Source organism: Rhodnius prolixus, unplaced genomic scaffold, assembly GCF_049639745.1.
Source record: "Rhodnius prolixus isolate KJV_2025 unplaced genomic scaffold, Rpr scaffold_5, whole genome shotgun sequence".
NCBI classification, from domain to species: domain Eukaryota; kingdom Metazoa; phylum Arthropoda; class Insecta; order Hemiptera; family Reduviidae; genus Rhodnius; species Rhodnius prolixus.
The window spans coordinates 24,663,906-24,686,499 of record NW_027411624.1 but is presented as its reverse complement, the minus strand read 5'-3'; the positions used below and the strand labels follow the sequence as shown (position 1 = coordinate 24,686,499).

The following is a 22,594-nucleotide window of genomic DNA, read 5'->3' as shown; positions in this document are numbered from 1 at the left end:
AAAGACAAACATTATTTAATAAAAAAAAAGACATTATTTGTGGTTTTGTTATAAGAAATATTAAAGAAGTAAATAAAGTTTTAAGAAAAAAAAAAAATAATGTTCGCTAAAAGTTAGTGGGAATAGCAGGGACCATAGTCTTCTCAAAGAAATATAATAATCTGTAACACTCAAATCAGTCGAAAGATTTTTTAAAATTTTCAGTCACAGATTCACATTAATGTTGTCACTGGCACGAAGTTACTTTAATACGATTTCTTTAAACCAATTTTTAACGAAACAAAAAAAAAGATGTTATCACTAACAAACGAAACAATGAACTCCCTATCTATATGAATACACTTTCCTTAGACTTGGAATTTGTACACAAATATATACTACACGTTCTCTACAATAAAATGTACAACCTGACAACGGATACTTACAGTGAAAAATTAATATGGAAAATCTGTACGAATAGGGAAACGTTTTCCTTTTAAGTATCATTTCGGTGTAATGTACGGTTAACAAACTGCATAATATCAATAATAATATTCTGATTTTAGGAAAAAAGAGCATCACTTATTTTTTTTCTTTTTGCGTCTGAATGATAAAAAAAATCGAGTATGATTAAAAAGGAAACTTTTTCATAGAGAAAATACATTTTTTATTTATTAATACTGTTTTTAATGACTGATAACTTAAAATTTTTACAAACAAGTATAATAAAATACTGATTCTTTATTTTAAAAATGATTACTGACTGGATTTTTATTTTCTTTAAGTAAAATACAATATTATCAAAACACTCCTAAGATTATTTTATAACGTGCCACGCCTCCCTCCAATCTTGTGCTAAATATTACCTATCACTGATTATCTAGCGCTGTGAACCTAACCATATTTACATAAATTATCTATTATTAAGTATTATTTTGCCAATGAACAATTTTACAAGTCGACTAATTAAAATTAATACCATATAAATGTTTCTATCCTTCTCAAGGAAAAAAACGCTTATCTTTTCGTCTTTTTTTTAACAATACAGTTTAAAACTTAATTTTATTAATACTAAAAAAATCATGTTTCCTCAACCTTCTAATTTTGTTTCCTTCTGTTCTTAGCAGCTAAAAATGTATTATACATCAACATTGCTACAGTAACTGGTCCAACGCCTCCAGGCACGGGAGATAACGTACCAGCCACTTCCTGTACTTCTGAAACAACAAAATAATATCATGTTTTAAGGAACTGTGCTTCTTAATGCTTTGCTCAATGATATTTCTATCATGTTGTGGGCATTGATATGAAATAGTCATCACCAAATTGTTTACTTCATATTTCTGTTTTCATTTTTGCCTGCTTTCCCGGTGAATTAGGAGAACATTCATTAGAATTTTTACATAACAGAAATAGAAAAAACATTATTGATACAGAAATTCGCGTACGAAAACAGAACTTGGGTTTTAGGTCTTTCTGACTATCTAAAGCATTAAGAAAACCTGATAAATTTTAGCTTAGAACCGTGCAACGTGAGACGAAAGAGATCATTAATGGTAATCGTGGCAGAGAGGGCAGCGTTAAAAAGTCTGAAAGCTCGTTTACAGCCAAAACCAAATCCATATTCTAAGAAACTTTTAAAGTTAAATCACTTTTAGATCGTGTCATAAATTAATGTAAAGCCTGTCGTCTAAAAAAAAAACAACTTTTTTTTAAAAAGGCGCTAACGACCATGGCAGCAGTTGAGCTCAAACAAATCCCTGAGAGGGCAATTTGAGAACCCAAGCTTGAAAATGTTTATTTAAAGTACAAAAGTTCGTTTTTTCATAAGTATAATTTAATTTCTCGATTTAGATGATCTCAATACCTGACAAGTTAACATCTCCAAGTAATTGTCGTTTCTGCCCCTCTCTAAGTATTTCTGAAAATCCTACGTCAATAACAACTGCACCAGGTTTGACCATATTTCCTCTGATCAGATTTGGTTGTCCTTAGAAAAAAATAAAAATAAACAAAAGGATCTGTTACGATTCCATTTCGCAGTAATACATTTAATAATTTATTTGTTCCATTCAAACATAAGCTCTGACTAGAAAGAATTTGTAAGAATTCCTATTAATAGTCGGTTATTTCAACTAAAACTACAAATTGGTTTATCATTATATTGTCACAGTCCGGATGTGGATAGTATTAGCATTCAGTTTGGTAACAAGGAGGTAGGTTATTTCAAAAAGTAAACGTTATATTTGAAATGAACTCGAACAGCCCTTTTTTAAAAACCTTAATCTGATTAATCTCTGCGAAAGCTTATGAAGAATAAGTTTTCCAGGGCAAAAAAAAATGCTCTTATATGTTTTCTTCTTGGTTTAACAGTTTACTATCCGGTGATATACTGAGAAAACAATCTTCTTAAAGGCCGGCACTGATAAAGGCTCCATGCGTCAATGGAGAATGTATTAAACAGTTATTTAAAAATAAAATATATGTATTGTTTACTTATAATACTATAATTACGATAAACACTATATTTATACACATATATAGTGTTTAAGACAGATTTTGTCTTCACAACGTCAAAACTGTCTGATTCGGTCAGTACATTAAAACCAGGAGTTAAAATTATTACAATTTTTTGAACTGAAAATAAGAAATTCGTATGTCGCTTAACAATGTGCAATTTTGATTCCAAAAATTACATTCACACATTATCAGAACCTTATGTTCAGGTCCTATCTTTAAATAATTTGGCAAACGCAAAGTAATTAAAGTCATAAAATTAAAATTCATCACCGAACTCCATCGCTAAGGTGACCACATATCGTTGCACTCTGATTTCAAACTATTATTTGGAATTCCTTAAAAGCATACAAAAAAACTTTTATACATACCTACTGCAGTTACCAAAACATCAGCTTTTCTTATAAAACTAGAAAACTGTTCAGGAGGTGTGTGCCTGTGGCAAATTGTTGTAGTCATATTTAATCCTTCGATTCCACCTTTAAAATAAGAATAGAAATTACTTCTTTTCTCAAAAGTGTCCTTTTCAAATATATTTAAATAAGATAAAAAGAGAAAATTATCCAACCTAATTTAGTCGATGAATGTAACAATAATGCAATTGGAAGTCCAACATGTTTGGAACGTCCGCATACTACAGCTTTCTTGCCGATAGTTTTTATACCTTTAACATGATGACCTTTATTAATAGTCAAATAAATAAATTAAACACACAAGAAAACGAAGAACTTCGATAATTAAGATTTCTAATCGCTTGGCTATTAATCATACTGTTAAATGTTTTTTTAATTCTGATTAAAACAATGAATCAATACAAGCACGAAACAATTTCTCTTCATAAGAGCTTCTTGCAGCACACTGTGATGAAAGTTTTGTCTGAAACGAGAAAAAGTAGGCCGGTAGCGCATTAAAAAAGGCTAGACACCAATAAACTTTGGTCATAAGCGCCATAATTTGCAAAAAGATGAATATATTGCATAACAAAATAGGAAATTTCACTTATTTTTAATAATTACAGTTCCGTTATTAAAATAATTTCATCTTTTTTATCTAGTTTGTACATTATGCTTGTGTAATGATGTATACACTGGGTTTTATTTTTGGCACAGGGAATAAAAATGTTGGATGAAATACTTGATATACTTTTAATTAAATCAATTTGCATCAAATAAGGCTGAGTTAGTACTATAAAACAACAATTCGACTTATATATGAAAGTGAAAAAAGAGGTCTTCATAGGGAATAAAAAGTTTAGGAAGCCATGCAAAAATGACTGACCTAAGCACAGACTGACCAAGGCTGGTGACGATGTGATGTACAGCTAATGCAGTACAAGGAACAAAACTGGGTTCATTTAGACAAAGCCTGCCTAGACTATCTGGTGTAAAACCGTCAACGTCCTTGTTTGGTAAGATCCTTTTACACAACTCTTTTAGATCCATATGCGCACTTAATGGTAGCTGCAATTGTTCTAATATTTAAATCAATTCAAAATGTTAGCAACCTTAATTTTTATATGTACTAAGCAAAAGCACACACCTGAATCAGTATACCATGTACGCTTAAATTATGATTTAGATCGTCTATAAGTTTTAGCATTTCCGATTGTGATGTACTTTTCGGAACTCTATAAACTTCCGTTGTTATCCCTAGATAGTAAAATTACACAAGAAAATACATAAATGCTAGTTAGAAGACTCATAAGTTGGTAATAGAAACATTTATGAAAATACAAGCAGTTCAGTAATAATATATGTATTATTACTTTGTTGTGTTACAAGAATAAAAAAAAACCTAATTACCTACAAATTTTGCTGCCTTGCATTTCATGCGGACATAAGATTCATTTGAAGAGTTGTCTTCTACCATTACAACAGATAAATGTGGAACCAGGTTTTTCTTTTCAACCCAATTTGTAACGTTAGGCTTTAATTCGTTAAGAACTTTATTGGCTAAATGTTTTCCATCAATTAGTTTACACTGAAACCTATACAAATCCATTTCTAATCTGTAAGACATTATGAAGGATGAAACTTATGCTTAGCAGTGCTTTTAAAAAAAACCCAGATGTTACCTTAACTGATTACAGAAAGGTCGTGTGAACTGCAAAATAATAGTTGATTTATTTCTAAAAGATTCACTTTTCATTAAAGTTTTCATTGCACCAACACTTAAAAAAACACTGGAATTCTTGGCCATGTTACGATTTGTCCCGGTAAGGTGAGTACAATCTGTAGAAAGAATATCTATAAATGTATAACCTCCTTGAGAATAGCAGTCTCAATAAAAAAAAATATCCCTGTAAAAGTCTAATTCCATTATTATCGTATAAAACTAACGTGAATATTAAATTTGATATCTGTCATTATTTTGTTTCTAATTCTAATCTCAGATTAAAAACGTAATCGAAAACTGTTTCTGCAAAAAAAAAAAATCTAGTGTGAACACACAGGACTTTCTCAAACTCTTGTTTTAATGATAAAATGAAAAGGAAGAAAGCTATTGCTAATTTCAGTCATTCAATTTGAATCAACTCTTATGAACTATCGAAGTATTTTTAAGTGATGATACTTATTATTAAACTCTGATTTGTCAGCATTAGAAATTAACAATGTATCTCCTACCGGTGATTCCACCGTATTATCAAACTAATCCTTGAACCTCTACAGTTTCTGACAGTTGAAACTGATGCGAAAAATCTGAATAGTTTATAGTAGATTCCAAGTAATAGTACTTATTCTTAATACTGATGAAAAAATTCTCCAAAAAATTCAATTTTATATTTGGGGTTTAGAATTGATAAAGATGGTTTGCATTCAGACCAAAATGCATGATTGCCTTTTATACTTAGTTCCTCTTTATATATATAAAGAGGATATATACATACATTAAGACAAATATTTTTAAAATGAAAATTAGGTCTGTGTTAGGCCCATGTAACCTGCGTCTTGTAGGGACGTAATTTATGTCGAACTCAATAAATTGCGGTTCAATTCTTTACTACGATTAGCTGAATGTAGCAATCAACAATTAAGCTTCTCTTACCAGTTTAGTCTTCTTTCAGATATGAATGCACGATATCTCACAACATAATTATCAATTCTTAACTGTTGTAGCAAACCAAATATATACCAAATAATTTTTAATTAAGCGTTTAATTTAAGGCACGTAATTAAACTTGTCAGAATCGCACAGGGCCTTTTTAGTGCATTGACGCTGACAGTCTTTAAATCTCTTTTCAGACAACAGTTGAAAAGTATCGATACTTCTAAATATATTTTTAAAAAAACTTTTGGTGGAATTCAATTCATCAACACTAAAAGAAAAAGTAAAGTTATTTAGAACCACTAAATATTTTATTTACGGTAATTCTGGGGAAAGAAAACACAGTACTAGCAAATAGAAATAACTTTTTTTTGTAACATAATTGGCGCCAATGATCTAAGATATTGATGCGCCTTAAAAAATAAAATAAAATAAAATAAAAATACAAAATTTGTTGGAATAAACTCTCTAATTATTAAGAATATGTGCTGGTAAACCAACCATGCAAACATTTCGGCACCGGGCCTTGTGTAATAAATTCTGTCCTACTAATTTCTGTAAATGATCTGGCATCCAATATGACAATAGCCACTTTATTTGGTTGACTAGACCATAGAAGAGTTGACAAGATTACGCCATCGTCTTCATCCTGTAAAGCACAATTTGATAGATTTAAACATTATAATAACAATTATGTCGTGTGATTAAAATATAAAACAAAAGCGGTTTCGTATATATTAAAATACATTAAATTATAATCTGTTCATAACGGAAAAATTTAGAAATTTAAGTACTCTTTTAAAATTTACCTTTTGCTCAGGAGAAGGCACAAATATAGGTTCTGAAGGAAATGTGCCCTTTTCCGTCCAAGTCTTTTTAGTTTTTGTTTCAGTATCAACTTTTATGAGCTGAAATGAATATGAGTAATAAATAATACAAGAGCGGACAAGACCACACTTTGAATAACCATAACATCTTTTAAATCTGAATAAAATAAATTATTGTTTAAAAAGGTTTATAATTTGAGTATCTTGCAAAATTGTGCACCATTGCAAACATTAATATTATCACTTTTATGCAATAATCTGAGCCATGGTTCCTTAGAGAACAGGTACCTTTGTACCAATAATAAAGCAACTGCACACATTCTCTCTCTAATTTGGCTTCAATAAAATTCTTTTTATTTTTTTTTTCTGTATAGTTGCAAGAGCATTTGTAATGCTTAAGAAACACTGACTGCACTCAATATGCACTTTTGATCTTGTAGGCACACGCGCACATGCTCACTCCGAGAAAAGAAACGCCCAGAAGTTACACTCCAAATTGCTGAACTGATTGCTCTCTTCACTCGATAAGGAAATCGCGAGGACACTGGCGATTTAACCCCCTGAGAAGATTATCTGGCGGGATGAGAAGTGGCGTAATAAGGGAAGGTGGGTGGAGTAGCAGGGATTAATGCATTTTTTTTTCAATAACAGAATGGGGCCACAAAATTGACGAGAGTTATGCAAGCAAACAAGAAATTGAAGTTAAAAACAAAGGTTCACAGATTAAAAAAAAATAGCTGAGGCTACAAACTGACAATAACTCGCATTTAGCGAAATTTCCGTGATATCACGAACAATTTGGAAAGGTACTTTAAAGTATCAAAATTGAAGTGGGGGAATTATGAATCCTAACATTATTCTTTTTTGTTTTGAAATTTAAATGAGAGAACTTGCTGAGGTGTTCAAAGCATGTAAATTCTGTACTTTCTATGCGAACCTTTGTGTTAATTCTAATTATGGTTTTATTTACATATTAGATAGATTTGATGATAAGTTTCGTTTAGAGTATGGAATTTTTGGTATAATATTAATCTCTTTGTAGGTTTGTCCAGTTCATTGTAGCAAACAAATTATTTATAGAAAGTAACAAAAAAGATAGAGAAAAGGAGAAATCTTACTGTTCCTGGATTTTCCAGATCAACATCGCTAGAGATAGCGTAAAAATAGCGATACTTCACACCAAGATGTAAAGGATAATTGATTCTAGGAGTTTCACATCCTAGATCACAAAGTAGTTCTGGTATAACATAAATATGTCCATCGGAAGTCCAAAACGCTTTTGCTTTTACATCTGGCAGTGTAACTTGGTTTTCTTCTGTTTTTTTTGTTTTCAATGGTAATACATATCTAAAAGGACGACCCCGGAACATTGTAGCATAATGTGGATTTGCTTGGGCATCCTGTTATAACAAATTTAGGATAATCATAGAATTTTTTTTTAAATACTTTTTTGTTTAGATATCATTAAATTCTTACCCTAAGTGCTTCAATAAGCATACAATCAATCATGGATGGATTTTTATATAAACAAATGTCGACGATTATGTGATCTCTATCTTCATATTGGTTTATAATGTGAAGATAAAAAAAAGCTTCCGCATAAAACGTGTTAGTAACTTTCCCAGTATTCCGTGAAACGACATAAATTATTGTCTGGAACACATTAAAATTCAGCAAATTTAAAAAGAGAATTTTTTTTTAAACTAAATGATTTTCCATCCAAATAGTATATCTTAAACCTTAATTGCTAGAATACCGTCTGATGAATCCAATGAGTGTCGTTCTATAATTTAAATTGTGAAAAGAAGAATTTCGAAGATAACAACTTTTGCCATCTGGTACAACTAAAATAGAGTCATTTTTTAGAATGGAGTATTATACATATAAACAAGAGAAAGGGATTTCATCCTAAAGGATTGGCGTGCAACCAAATTCGTGAAAACAGTTGACTTTTCAACAGAAAAATCTGTAATTTCCAAGGTGAGAAGATTTCAGTGCGACAGGTGGCTATCAAATAGAACCTCAATTGCTAATTATAGTTTTTTTTTGTGAAATTGATTGAGCGCAGGAGATGACACGTCTCTGTTTGAAGAAACCATTTTTAGGAAGTGAACAAAGTGTACTAGCCCTCATATGTCTTCAACGCCTATCATTAATCATAGATGACCGGGAAAAAGCCACCGGTCGCCATAACTAACAAAATAAATAAAATACTGTGCATGTTTTTAGTTAAGCATCTTTTTAACAGATACAGACACATTTTTATAATAAACAATTAAACCATAGCTAACATTGAACTTACTGGATGAGAACTGTACCACTTCAGCATGCTTGACATTGGTTTATCATTAAATTTTTGTAGAAGTTTATCGGGAACTGATACACAAAGAGGTTGTTCAACAATTAAAAAATAGTTGGTTGTTACACCAAAAGTGTGCATATATCCTGGATGAAAGGGCCATCTGGTGCCAATTTTAGCGATTATCTTTGCCTCTTTAAAAACATCGTCCGTAGTGCTTCCTTCTGAAAATTTCAAAAGACAAATAAAAAACAAAAAGTTACTTCACAATTTTTAATTCTAAGTACAAATAAAAAAAATTACGAGTGTATTAGTAAGTATGTAAGTCCTTAAAAAAGATACTGGACTAAGTAGTTCGAAAGGAATGGTAATAAAATTTGTCAACAGAAAATTAGAAGAAAAGAAAACGTTAATTGTAAACATTTTTGCTCTTTGCAGAATTCACATCGAGAAAAGGCAAGCTTAATTTTGAACTCAGAATAAGGGAAGGGCAAGAACAGCTAGTTCAAAAATTCCTGAATTTGCAAAGGAGGCACTATTTGGAAATGTGTAAAATATACCCTTTTTGGTATGTGGAAAATGGATAATAGAATATTTAGGTCCAGCAGGACCGATAGATAGTCCAAGATTATAAACTGTTCCATCTTCCATTACATGAGGATGTGATGTATGGTGGACTATATTCACGTATTTCGAAGCATTTACCTGCAATAAACCAAAAATAAATTAATAATTTACCTGCAATAAATCATTCAATGAATCAGTCAGTAATAATCGAACAGTAACCAGTTTCAAGAAATATATTTTAAGATACAAATTTGTTGATTGAAAGTAAGTACATACTCTAACAGGCTCCCGAAACTTTAGGAATTTCGTATGAAAATGACTCCATTTTTTTCCATAGAAGTTTCAATTAACACCATATCTAATTTTAATTTTATTAATTAATAAACCACGATAAGAAATGACATGTATCATCAATAGCAAATTTCTTCAACGCAGAAGATGAAATTTATTGATCCAAACTTTTCAGTTTATTGACCAGCTAGTTTAATATATATTATTCACTCACTGAATACATTGTGTCAAGAGTATCTGGATCTATACGATATATAGTTGGCAATTCTCCAAATGTAAATAATTCATCCCTGAACGGGTAAACAGAAATCATACAGTTGTCGGATACATCATCTGACTGAAAGAATGCCCCAAACCTGTAAAAATCATTGTGATCAATTACAATTCGTAAGGTTGAACCTACCTAGCAAAGTAGAAGCAAAATGAAGAAACAAAGTTGTTACGTTATTGTTACACAATCGATATTGCTCTCATATATGTATAATGCTAAAATGTTGCACGTTAAGAGATAACAGGCACTCTAACCAGAAATCCAATTATAGGACATTACTGGAAATGTTTTTCAAATAAAAGTTATATATTTATGCGCCGACAGTTATTTACCAAAGTTAAAGAAAACGTGGGATCTTTTTACAAAAAAAATGAAAAATACACTCATTGATTTTCAATCAGGTGCATTCTATGATATTCAATGCTAAGTTACTGTGGAGCTGTGGGAACAAACTAAGATACATTTTAAGTTTGAGATCCTAAAAAGTTTTTCGTTTTTGAGATTTTATTACTCATTGCTACCACTCATACTCACTGACAAACCATTAATTTAGTAATTTTTGTTTTTGGAATCAGTGAACCTCAAAGCGTATTTCCCGATAAAAACTGAATATAAAAAATTCGGCACGAAAGCAATGTTTCTCTTAAAAAAAATAGGAGTAATAGGGATAAACTAGATAATTGTTTTGTTTGAACTCACTTTTGAAATATTGTTTTACATGGATCCGGAACTGCTCTTGTTCCAAATTCCGTAACAACAATTCTCTGTGCTATTTGATTTTTTATAAACGTATTAGTCCTTAAAAATCTACGTTGATAAGTGATTGTACCAGTTTCAATGCAAAATCTACAAATTACAACAGAAAATTTTCCTTAGTAAAATTTTTTGACTCTCATTTATTAAAGAAAAAAAAGCAAAGAAGTTGCGCTTAATTATACCGATGTAAAACTGCAGAAGCATCGAAAAGATGTGCAAATTTTGAATCACCAACTGAAAGGCATCCTGGCCCATTCCGTATTAAACTTCCTTTCAGCCAGGTTGGTATGTAACCTAAAAAAAAAACAACTTTTATTTCATAATTAATATCGTATCAGGGTTCCCTCCAAACCTCTATAACTGTTTTATTTTTTAACTTTTTATAAAGATATAGAGTTTTTTTCAATCGACAGGGGTAATAATGATTGACTATAACAGTCTCAATACCTACATATATCATGGTTCATTCTCTGTTTTAAAATGTAAAATCATCTACGCGCCTTTTTAGCACACTTACAAAAATCAAAGTCCTGTCCTGTAGAAAGCGCTAGTGTTCGGCTCTAATGGTTCTAATCTTAACTTCAATATTTCTTGATCTCTATAATTTCACAATTTACTTAGAGCTTTTTTAAATAAACTTTAAGTGTCAAACATTCGTTACCTGAATAACTTATTTAGCATTGAGTGCCTACCGTAATTAAACCTCAAGTTTTGGCCTAAGTTGTTGCTGTCTTAAGGAAATGTTAGTTCTTTTTAATTTAATTTATTCAACTCTTTGCTTTAAAAGTGAGTCATTGCGTAAGGACATATGTACGTGTTAACAAACCGTTCATAGCTAGTTTTTTTGTACTGTTTCAAAGACTGTTTCAGGATTTTTACTTTAGTAACGGTATATATGAAGAAGAGGTCTTATTTGTTTCAATCATAGACTTAAATGGCCAGCCATTAAATCCATCAAGCATTATTGAAGTAATAGCTAGGAGGTAAATTTAATCTTGATTTCGCATCCTTATTACGCCAGTGGCCTTAGTAATATATGTAATAGTTTAAATTGTACATTTTTATATGTAATCAAGCTGTAAGTTAATATGCGATTCTCTGAAGTCTCATATATGTATGTAATTCTTTAAAACAAAAATCAAATATCTCCTTGATTACATGGAGAAACTATTTTTTTCGACGATTTGACATCGTACCCCTTTTTCAGGATAGCACAATCAGTAAACTATGAACCTAACATATTATGCAAAAGTAGTTTAATTTTTTGTACGTTTTTAATCCAAGCTTTCTTGGACGAAAAGAGTATGTAAAAAAAAAAAAAGTGATTTTCGGGGGTTTTCCTTATTAAGGCCATTAGTAATAATAATAAAGAAGCTCTTAATACGCCAATGCCAAAACGTCCAACTGGAGCTAACTTTAAAAATTAAAAATAAATAAGAGCTATAAATAGAATTAAAAAGAGCTTTATCAATCAATGGAAGGGATGGCAAATGTTTAATACTTGCTATGGAAAATACATTAATCAGTCCATCGTCAATTTAAAAAATTATGTTTTACAATATAGGGATAAAATTGAGATAAGAGAAAGAATAATTTCCAAATAATACTATTTGAAAATTGTAAATACTCTAGTCCTTCAAGTCCTAGAAATAAAAAAGTACGGGTTAATTCTTGAAAATTTATTAAAATTTTTCTTGAACTGCCCCATCGGTTGAGGTACTAGTGCAATAGGATAAATGTTATTTGCCATAATACTTTTTTTTTTTTACTCCATAAACGATTATACAGCTCAAGTTTCATTTTATGCATTCCGCTAGGGAGTACGTCAATTCTCTTACCAGTATTGTGACCTTCTATTGGGTAGATAACTTCGTCTTTACAATCGCGAAGCCAGACACTGAGATCACAATGTGGAAGAACGTTTTTTCCCAGTGACAATCTGTGGACGGCTTCTTTCTCTTTTGCTCCACTGACACTATCGATTTCTTTGGCAATAAGCTTTTCACATTTATCTTCTTCATCTCTAACTGTTTGATGACCATAACCCTAGATTCAAAGCGTGTTTCATTAGAGCTACATTCTCTAAAGCTATTTTAATTGGATTAAAAAAACTAACATGTAAAAGAAGTAATTTGACAAGCATTTGTAGGGCTTACTTTAAAAGAGTTAAATAAGTACGTTCGAAAAGAGTTTGTGCTAAAAATTGCACTAACCAGGAGTAAAGCTTCAGACTTCATACTTTTCCTGAATAATGAAAATTTACGATATATTTAATAGTGCTGCAAGGCTTGTTTCAAATGAGGTGAAAATGTCCCACATAGTTATCTTATTCGACTTGCTGAAAATGATGACGCAAAGTTTTTACTCATTAAAGGGAAGATCATAGACACTGACCCTCAACACCACTCACATAATTCTATTTAAATCGCGATAAACCTTCTTGTGAAGGCTATATTTCTTCCTAGCTTATAAAGCGGTATGATAAATTATTTCAAAATGTAGTAGCTTTCTCTATTGTCTAGAATGAACGTTAGACTGGGGTATTAAAAATGATCTAGTCGATGTATCGTTGAGGGTTGACGATGAGTAAGTATTGTATGATTAGACTGAAAATAATTCAAAATTAAATTCTAGTAAATAAAAGTAAATATTATTCGACGAGACTTGAAGTTGCATCACTTATAAACTAGTTTTTATACGGTTTCTTTGCTTTAATTTAATTTGAAATCATTTTCGCTATATAAATGTTTTGTTTACAATTGAATTTCCAGATTTAAGTTTAAATCTTAAATTAAGTTAGTGTTGATTTTAACGTAATAGGATTTAGGTATTTCTTTATAAAAAGATAAAGTAAGGTGATGGCTAATTTTTCACGTGAACTTTTTCAGTCCAGCTACCAAATTTGGTGTAGTGGACAAAGACGACTAGCAAACATACTTCACTATGAACTTCTCACACATACCATTAAATAAAATCCAGTACTGGGAACTGAACCTAGTACCACAATACTTAATAACTTTGTGGTCCTCGCCTCTAGTCGCTCAGCTACTTGGATGTCTTTGTGTAACAAGTGACAAAATAAAAATGAAAAGATAATTTGTTACTGATGTAAGATTTAGTCACTAAAGAGGCAGACTGCAATAACGGCACCAAGGATACATTTAATTTATGTCCATGATGTCCGAAGTGCTCAAACAAAAAATCATAGTTTAAAGGGCAGGTTATACATATGTCACGTCTGAGTTGTTTCGTCAATAAGTATGTTGAAATCTGATCACATGGTTGTGGTTCATATCTGTGCAGATCAATAAGAATCTTCTTCTCTATATTATGTAGAATTCAATGACGAAGAATATCTCAAAAGTTTAATAATGATATGACCGTAAGAGAAAAAAATAAATTGCTCGATACATTTTATAAAAGCAACTTTTGGGGAACGAGGATATTATCTCAAAACATTTATGTAACAGTTCATGGTAGACTTTACTAATAAAAATAATGTTCTTAAATCGGTACAACCAGAAGGGATGGAAGCTGCGATAAGTCGTAAGGTGAAAAATATTGAGTACTTCATAGAGATGTACAGATGAAAAAGTTTTTTCCTATATTATAAGTAGGTTTAGCATATGTAAGTGGTAGGTACCTAGAAGCAAAATTATTCATAATTTTCATAGATAAAGAACGGCATAGGATCACTGGGGCTTTAGAAAATGAATTATTAAATATCCATTCTATTTTACATGAAGAATTAAGATTAGAGTTGTTTTCTATATTTAAGGTAATTAATTAGACATTGTATCAAAAAAACAATTATTTTGTGAAACACATACTCTCTTACTGCAATAATTACGAAATAATAATTTAATTAAATTCTACTAAAAAAAACTAAATTTTCATTCTCAAAATAAATAAAATAAAATTAGTAAAGATGAATTTCAGGTTTATTTTGATTAAAACAGTGATAATCGAAGGTTATGAGAGGTCATAAGTACCTATTCGGAAATTCATGCGTATTTTTCTGTGTGTTTTGAGCTTCCACACAAAATACTCCCTAGGGAGGGAAGAGAGTGAGATAGAAGATTCCCTGAAAACGCTTTTCAGTTCACTAAAGTGTCAGTTTACTGAATTTTCATTTTCTTTCAGTTTTATTACGTTTGGAGTTTTAGTAAAGTATTTGATGTACTATCTATGGAATTGTATTAATTAGTAGAAGTATATAATTTACTGAAAAGGTTCATTGTTACAAATCTTAAACTTCTGAAAAAACATCTCTTATATCCATTTAATATTAAATTAATTCTATGCTCTTTAGATTTCTGTTTCTGATAAAAAGGTAATCATTTCCTTGTGGTACTCTGATTTTCCGAAATGACAAAAATTTGCTATAAAATTGCAAATCTTATCTTCTAATTAGAAATTTTAGTTTTCCTAAAGCTATCTGGCTGAAAAGTTGGAAAAAACAAAAAATTAATAAAAAATATTGAGATCTGTAATTTTGTGGATATTATTGTCTTTAGAATATACAGTAAATTAAATATTTCATCCTGTTGATACAGAATTCTAGCGGTTATGCAGTATTAACGAAAACTTTCTTCCTGATACTGATTTTTTCGGATCTTCTGTTGATCTATTTGGAATCCCTTCTTAGCAGACACACTTGGGTATTATAAATGTGTGAAATTAATTATTACGAAGGTTAGGTAACCAAGACGGACTTTATTTATAATTGCTAAATTTATTTATTTATTTTTGAAAAATACTAATTATAGTGTCTGTGAAGCCCATTTGAACTACGGACATTTATGAAAGCAGATAAACTCACTCACACACTAGCCACACAGATAAATGGACACATTCTTCGGTAAAACATTTCCTCAGGTTTAGTCATCCTCAATGTTAGTTCAAAAATCCGAACGAATGCAAATTTGTTACTTTAATGTATTAAAAGAATGAACATAATATGGCATGGCCACTACAATTTTTCTTATTGTTCATGGTAAGATTATTTTTTAAAATAATTACTAACTGAAGTGGTAATATTTTAAATGTTTTACTTTGTATAAAAGCTTATCTAAGAAACTATCTAGGTTTTGCTAGGGCGAACACTAATAAAAAGTTAAAGCCGCTGTAGAATTAGTAATAATAAAATGTTATGTGCACATACCAATTGATTTCTAAAAAAGTTACATGTTTTCCAGATGGCCGATTGATCGCTCATTTGTGCAGCACATTTAGATAGAAGATACCTGACAGGTGAGAACAGTAAACGAAAGAATTGTATTATATCCATTTCTACTTTACTATGGTTTCCTAATAACACTCACACCCCTCTTTACTCTCTCTAAAATCCGGTTGCAGTAACAATTTAGGTTCATTAACAATTTTATGAATGAAATTTCACTGTTTTCAAACTGTTTGGTTACAGAAAAATGAACTCCACTAGCGCCAGGTAACTCTTGATTCCACTGTTCGTATGTCACAGCTCCGTACTTTTTATATATAAACCACCATTATGTATTGCCCTCTAGCATATATAAGGTTAATTTTTAGGGTCAGATCTTCTGATAGTTAGGAGTGTAATGGGTTAATCAGAAAAAAAAATGGCAATTCACCTAACTACATTGATTAAATTATTCAATTAACAAATTTCTGATCCTATACTGGAGGGTGAATAAGGGATTTAACTAGGGCTGAAGGTCAACAGCATTACGTAATATAAAACAAAGTGACCAATATATATAGTGACCTAACTATATATTATTCACTACCTACCGGAAAATTAAGGGATCTATATAGATCTATATATTCATATATAATTTAAGTCAACGTCATGAATTTTTTCTTTTTATCACTTCGAGATCAAGTCAAATTTTTGAAACTATATATATTCTGTCGGTGTGTTTGATTTCTTCTTGAAACAAATACTATTTTTTCAGTGAAATGTTTTTCCTGGAGTGTTTGTGTATGCGCTTATGATATGTGAGTTTCTCTCCCCTTAATGAAAAGAAACAAAAAAAAAAAGTTATTTACTTGGAATTCTATAATTATTTTCCTAGATAGGTAAATAATGATAATCAAGGGTAAGGCACCATAAGTTGCGACGGTTAGTGAGGATTCAAAGAAAAGAAAAGGGGTCGCACTAAACAGGTCTGTTGGAAGCGGATCCAGGAGGCAATTGTCCATTGATTGCCTTTATAGCCAGTTTTTCAGATTCCTTTGTAGGAATCATTAATTGGTAGGGATTAAAGTCCAGCGATATATGGTCTCAAAAAATTGAGTACTTCTCGAAGATTATGCCTATTTTTTCTGGCAGGATTTACGTCCAATTACCGATCAGGTGACGTCGATGGAGGCGAGTAGCAAACATACTTTACTTTAAATTTCTAATGTAAACAATTAAAAAAAAATCCATGGCCCAGACCAGGAATTGAACCCAGTTCCACAATACTTCTTAGCTTTGCGGGCTCACCTCTAACCGCTCGGCTAACTTGGAGTCTTTGTTTTTTAATAATATATAAATATTTTACAAAACTACCTGATACCATGTTATAATTGATCGAATCAATTTTAGTTTTTGAAAATTCCAAATTTACTTGTATAGGATCAATGCTAGCATAATTAATTGCTGCGGTAGTTAAAATAGTCGTGAAAGTCTTCGTTATAAAATAGCTATAAAATTATTCTCCTTAATCTTTTTTTAATTAATAGTAGGAATTATTAATGATAGAGCATAAGTTAGTTGAGGCGTGAAACTAAATGTGATTAAATTCTTTCTACTTTCCAATTAACAAAAAATCTTATTTAATTTAAACGAAAATTTAAACCTGCTAATCAGGCATTGTTCTTCAAACTGCTACCTCTTGAAGTACTATTATAGAATGCCTTATGTTTTAAAGTAAATAATAGTATAGAGTTTAAAGAGAGAATTTTTGGTTAAAATGCCCTTTGACTCATTGAAAGCTCGCTGATAGAAGTGTAGGGACACTATAGAATCAATTACTCCAATTTTTTAAGGATCCATTAGGTATAGTACCTCAGTGTGCCCACCGATTTGTTTTGTGTACGATAAATTGCTCTTCGATGAAAAGATGCAGAATGGATTATTGCTTGCTGATGACGAAGTTCGTTATTGCAATAGATGGAAGTGACGCTTGCTATCGTATGTTGAGGTTATTGTAGTAATCGTAAAATAAAGAAAATAATCAGCAGTTAAGTGCAGCCAAGTTGCCTTGACTAAATTAATGTTCTTCAAACTGGAAATTTTACGACAGTGTATTGTGAACAACTCGAGCGAATGAAACAAGAGCTCATTAGAAAACGATCTGTTTTGGTCAATAACAAAAAAAAGGATCCTTCAACACGATAACGCGAAGCCTCACGCAGCAAAAAGGACACAGGAAAAAGTAAGGGAGCTTGGGTTAGAACTTTTACCCCATCCACCCTATTCACCAGATCTCGCGCCGTCGGATTATCACCTTTTCAGATCGTTAGAGCATACATTAAGAGGTAAAAAATTTACCAATGTTGGAAAAGTGAAAACGCACTTGGAAAAGTTCTTCAATGAAAAATCACGTTTTTAAAAAGGGAATCGAACGATTGCCTTTTCGCTGGCAAAAAGTGTTAGAAAATGATAGAAATTATTTTGTTCATTAGCATTTAAGATTTCTTTAATAAATAAATGTTTTTCGCCAGAAAAAATAAATTTTGATTACTTTTCGGTCCCCCTATTTATATTTTGTTCGCAAATTTGTACTTAAATAATTCTTTAGAAAGTGCTTAACGTTAAATCTTGTGCAGAACTTTTTCATAATTAAATTAGCAGAATGTTTCACATAAAAATTTACTGCCAGATATGTTAATATTCGAAGTTTTACGTAAATCCTTGGGCAGTTTTCACGAAAATCGTAAACAAAAAAAATCGATTCAGCCAAGATTCATTCTTTCATTCCCACGATTTTGACCAAAACGTTGTGGAGTCGTCCGAAGATACCTTTGTAAACCTAGCAGCAAAGTTGAACATTTTGAACATTAATCTACTTTTCAGTTATGCTTTAGGAAAATGCTGATATCAAACATATGGAAAGACCAATTTCTAAAAGTTATTTATTTAGCAGGACAAAAAAATGTATATTTCGTGTAAACTTTAACGTCTTATGATACATTATCCTTACCAAACTAATGAAATATAAATGTTTACTATAATTTACATCCAAGAAAGTTATGACAATCTAGGTCTAGGGCTTCAAGAAAAGGGTTATTATGCTCTGAAAAGAGTTTAAAATTTGGTTAACGAGAAGTGAAACTTTCTTGAATATTTATTTTCGCGATGTACTCGCAAATAGTTTTACGATTAACTTATAACCACACTTAATTCACATTATCCATATAAAAGGGCATAACTGTAGATTATTCCGTGGGAAAACGTAATACCAGTATTAATTTAAATTTAAGTTATGTTAGGAAAATTGTATCATAAGGCTTCTAAAAAAGCGAAATATGGGATCTTACATCTCTTCATTTTAATGTAAAGTACTTTCTACCGCATATTATTTACAATACTAATTAGCTTTTAGTTTGAAGTATTGAACTTTGAGAATGTTTGGGGAATTGTTAATATGAATTTTTTCTATGAAAAAAATATGTAGTACATAGTTCTATTAAAAATGTAGTACATACTTCCTAAATATTTAATGATTAATGATAACAGGTAAGATCCTTTAAAAATGAAGTCAATGTAAAAGACGTATTACATAAATGCATGTCATTAGTAAATTACTGCCACAGAAATGGACTCTGTTATGAAATGTGCAAACTATTAATTGATTATGATAATGCAAATGGTATGCACTGTTACTTTTCAGTGAATGTCGGAAGTGTACTCTTATTATGTATTTCATTAGTGGGGATACACAGTAGATAAACCAGTGAGATCTAACAACTGAGTGCAGTTGGAAACCAGCATGGAACCGAAAGTATTACTAGTTTTACTCAGTTTATCAAGTGCAGCATTTGCGAGTAATGTTACGGTAAAGAGGCATATTGTTCATGACTATGAAGAACATAAAATCGAAGGAGGTGAAGAATTTTCTGGTGGCTTTGATTTCGAAGGAGGACAAGATTTTGGAAGTTTCGGTCATCACTTTGATGGTTTTGGAGGCGGAGAAGGTCTGCATGACTTTCACCATCACCATGAAGAGCATCCTCATGTTCACCACCATGATGAACATCACAGCCACAAAGTGAAGACCATCACCGTCACAAAGAAGGTACCAGTACCATTTGAAGTACCCGTTGAGAAGAAAGTTCCTTACGAAGTTAAAATTCCTATCGATAAACCATACCCTGTATATTTTCCAAAGCCATATACAGTTTACGTGGAGAAGAAAGTGCCTTATGAAGTCAAAGTTCCAGTACCAAAACCATACACTGTAGTGAAGAAAGTACCATACACGGTGAAAGTACCAGTCGACAAGCCATATCCAGTTTATGTACCAAAACCTTATAAAGTAGAAGTGGAAAAGAAAGTTCCTTACACAGTTGAGAAGAAAGTACCATATCCAGTGAAAGTGCCAGTAGAGAAGCCCTATCCAGTACCAGTTAAAGTTGAAAAAGAAGTACCATACAAAGTGGAGAAGATTGTACCTTACCCAGTGAAAGTACCCGTAGAGAAACCCGTTCCAGTTCATGTGGAGAAACCAGTTCCAGTAAAAGTAGAGAAACCCGTACCATACCCAGTTGAAAAAGTGGTACCTTATCCAGTTAAAGTGCCAGTGAAAATTCCCATTAAAGTTCCATATCATGTTCATGTTCACAAGTCACATCACGAAGGATTTGGCGGTGAAGGTGGCGAAGAATTTGGACACTTTAGTGGTGGTGGATTCGGAGGTGGCAGTGAAGGATTCGAAAGTGGTGGACATTTTGGATTTAATGAGGATGGGTTCAGTGAAGGCAGTCACCATGGGTTTTCATTCTAGGACTACATTCTAGTTTACATACAAAAATTACCAGAAGAATTTATTTAAAATAATTGTCAATTTTAATTTAGTTTGTAGTCATTATTGCAAGGAGTGTAAAACCATGTCATTATAGATAAACTAGATGACGAAACTGTTCTGGTTAGTTGTAAGTTTCACCAGTTGAGATTGATAATAAATTATTTTTACTTTAAAGAAACACTTGGTTTTCTTCTTTTAACCTTTTCATAAAATGACCTATGAAATGATCTTAAAACTTGTATTTTTGTTGAGAACTCAAAATCTGAAATCTTAACTCTTCGCAAGATGTAAAAAGAATGGAAACGTGAAAGATCTGGATTAACTTAATCCTTATTTTCAACAATTCATATTACCCTATTACCCAGCTGGCATATTTAACCACTACCCTTATTTGGACACAATACAGAAATAGATTGACACTCTATATAAATTAAAATAGTATCTTATTTGTCAAATTATTAATTTAATTAGCGAATGAGCTTGTTCAGAGATGTATTTATGCAGTTTCCCTGTGAACAAGTATTTTAAGAGTGCTAAAACAATTCTGCCGAGTATTTGATAGGTCCTGTTCAACAAGTGTCAATATGAAGTAAGAAGTATTGTACTTTTTTCTAATTATAAATAAAATCAATAAAAGTTTAAAATAAAATAACTTGCTAGCAATGATTCTCTTGAAAACTGTCAAAAACAAATAACAATTTACTTTTTTTCATTCCGACAACATGTCGACCATAAAAATTTCGATGGAGATACTGATTTTCGAAATAAGGCTCCTAAGGAAATAGGAAAGCATAAGAGGATGGTAAGTAGATTTTTATTTTTATTTTTAAAATAAAGTTGAAACTAGTATGATTAAAATGTGTACCCACTCTAAATATCTCTAGACTGGTCTAGTTTTGATCATGATAATAGTTCGTTTAAAAGCCGCTAGATTTCATATGAGTTCATAAGAGAAGTCACTTTTAACTGAAGAAATTTCTTTGTGGTGAGTTTTTATTATGAAGTGATCATGATTCATTTGATATGTTTTATTTTATTAGAGTATAAGTTTAATAACCATCAAGAAACGAACAATTTATAGTTATCAGTTTAACTTGAAAAATCAATTTCACCAATGTAACTTCATTTGCACAAAATGAAAGCAAGAGACTATATGTTTATATTCATTCAAGAATAATGCTATCAAACCCATGTTTTTTAAAATTCTTCAACAATTTTTATTTGAATTATAAAATGTAAGAGAATTCTAACTGAACTTGTAATTATTGTTTTAGACTGTGGATCGTAGAACTATCGACTTTTATCAATGTAGGAGTAAAGAGATTCTTTTATTCTTATAATCTACCGGTGTAGTTTCAATGCCAGTTAAAAATTACGAAAAGAAGAAGATATTTCAAAACATTTCTTCTTAAAGAATCAATGTGTGGATTCACAGGATTTGCAACTTTTTTTTATAAGCAATAAAATTGCAATGGTCTGTTCATTAAGATTCCAAGACCAATCTTTACCAGCAATGTGGAAACAATCCTTGGTAGTACCAAAAGGCAGCAAATGATATAATATGAATATTTGAAACCACATAAAGACTGTATGAAAATTCCGATTGATTTATTTTGGAATAAATAATTTTATTAATTCAAATATCGGTATACTTTAAAACAAGAATACAGAAATTTTTGAAGGACATTTTTATTCCGGGGATCAGAGCGATTAATAAGTTTTTGACTTACTCATTAGCTCTTCACAAACTGTTAATTCTAAAAGTGTATTTTGTAGTTCAAGAAAATCTGTGTTTTATTCATATTATTTAGCATATTTTTTTAATTAACTAAAGAATAGCACACAGTTCTAAACTCAAACGAAAATCCTTTCTTTCTAAATTGGTACCTAACCCTCATTTAACATCATACACCATTTTCTTCTTTTTATTTTATTTTATTATAATTATAATAATAATAATCCGTCTTTATTCAGAAATAAAATACAAAATAAATGAAAAACAAAATACATTCTTGTAGACATACTTCACTGGTCCATGACCGTCGCA

General features: G+C 31.0%; 3 protein-coding genes across 9 annotated transcripts; 1 reads left to right on the top strand and 2 right to left on the bottom strand.

The window, feature by feature from the left end:
- Positions 1–825: 825 nt before the first annotated feature.
- Positions 826–4,767, bottom strand: Nmdmc (NAD-dependent methylenetetrahydrofolate dehydrogenase). 3 transcript variants are annotated; one of them, XM_074137583.1, is made up of 8 exons: positions 4,571–4,761; positions 4,299–4,504; positions 4,036–4,145; positions 3,791–3,956; positions 3,065–3,160; positions 2,868–2,975; positions 1,847–1,969; positions 826–1,196 (listed from the first exon to the last, which is right to left on the bottom strand). In XM_074137583.1, exons 1-8 carry the CDS (start codon positions 4,693–4,695, stop codon positions 1,078–1,080), a joined length of 1,053 nt encoding a protein of 350 aa, XP_073993684.1. In that variant the 5' UTR covers positions 4,696–4,761; the 3' UTR covers positions 826–1,077. The 3 variants fall into 3 exon arrangements, with proteins under 3 accessions (XP_073993684.1, XP_073993685.1, XP_073993686.1); XM_074137584.1 differs by having other exon boundaries at positions 4,299–4,483; positions 4,571–4,759; XM_074137585.1 differs by lacking the exon at positions 1,847–1,969 and having other exon boundaries at positions 4,571–4,767.
- Positions 4,768–5,889: 1,122 nt separating this feature from the next.
- On the bottom strand, positions 5,890–16,258 carry ninaB (neither inactivation nor afterpotential B). Of its 3 annotated transcripts, XM_074137543.1 has the most exons (12): positions 15,717–16,258; positions 12,766–12,890; positions 12,391–12,598; positions 10,735–10,846; positions 10,496–10,642; positions 9,740–9,881; positions 9,228–9,372; positions 8,671–8,891; positions 7,845–8,021; positions 7,487–7,768; positions 6,351–6,449; positions 5,890–6,190 (listed from the first exon to the last, which is right to left on the bottom strand). In XM_074137543.1, the coding sequence occupies exons 2-12, from the start codon at positions 12,787–12,789 to the stop codon at positions 6,017–6,019; spliced, it is 1,731 nt and encodes a 576-aa protein (XP_073993644.1). In that variant the 5' UTR covers positions 12,790–12,890; positions 15,717–16,258; the 3' UTR covers positions 5,890–6,016. The 3 variants fall into 3 exon arrangements, with proteins under 3 accessions (XP_073993644.1, XP_073993643.1, XP_073993645.1); XM_074137542.1 differs by lacking the exon at positions 12,766–12,890; XM_074137544.1 differs by lacking the exons at positions 12,391–12,598; positions 12,766–12,890; positions 15,717–16,258 and adding an exon at positions 11,004–11,093.
- LOC141458959 (uncharacterized) lies at positions 11,105–20,889 on the top strand. 3 transcript variants are annotated; one of them, XM_074137602.1, is made up of 3 exons: positions 11,105–11,294; positions 15,751–15,805; positions 19,414–20,889. In XM_074137602.1, the coding sequence occupies exon 3, from the start codon at positions 19,513–19,515 to the stop codon at positions 20,524–20,526; it is 1,014 nt and encodes a 337-aa protein (XP_073993703.1). In that variant the 5' UTR covers positions 11,105–11,294; positions 15,751–15,805; positions 19,414–19,512; the 3' UTR covers positions 20,527–20,889. The 3 variants fall into 3 exon arrangements, with proteins under 3 accessions (XP_073993703.1, XP_073993701.1, XP_073993702.1); XM_074137600.1 differs by lacking the exon at positions 11,105–11,294 and adding an exon at positions 11,301–11,535; XM_074137601.1 differs by lacking the exon at positions 11,105–11,294 and adding an exon at positions 15,389–15,548.
- The last annotated feature ends 1,705 nt before the right edge of the window (positions 20,890–22,594 follow it).

Bases quoted from the DNA above. Each gene is read 5' to 3' on its own strand.
- Nmdmc (XM_074137583.1), bottom strand. From the start codon at position 4,695: ATGGCCAAGAATTCCAGTGTTTTTTTAAGTGTTGGTGCAATGAAAACT. The intron at 3,161-3,790 runs GTCAGTCTGTGC...ATCATGTTAAAG, and splicing joins TCACATCGTCACCAGCCTTG to GTATAAAAACTATCGGCAAG. The intron at 2,976-3,064 runs GTTGGATAATTT...CTTATTTTAAAG, and splicing joins ACATTCATCGACTAAATTAG to GTGGAATCGAAGGATTAAAT.
- LOC141458959 (XM_074137602.1), top strand. From the start codon at position 19,513: ATGGAACCGAAAGTATTACTAGTTTTACTCAGTTTATCAAGTGCAGCA.
- ninaB (XM_074137542.1), bottom strand. From the start codon at position 15,842: ATGGATATAATACAATTCTTTCGTTTACTGTTCTCACCTGTCAGGTAT. The intron at 12,599-15,716 runs GTATGTGCACAT...CTTTGAATCTAG, and splicing joins ACTTTTTTAGAAATCAATTG to GGTTATGGTCATCAAACAGT. The intron at 6,450-7,486 runs GTAAGATTTCTC...TATTCATTTCAG, and splicing joins ATCTGGAAAATCCAGGAACA to CTCATAAAAGTTGATACTGA.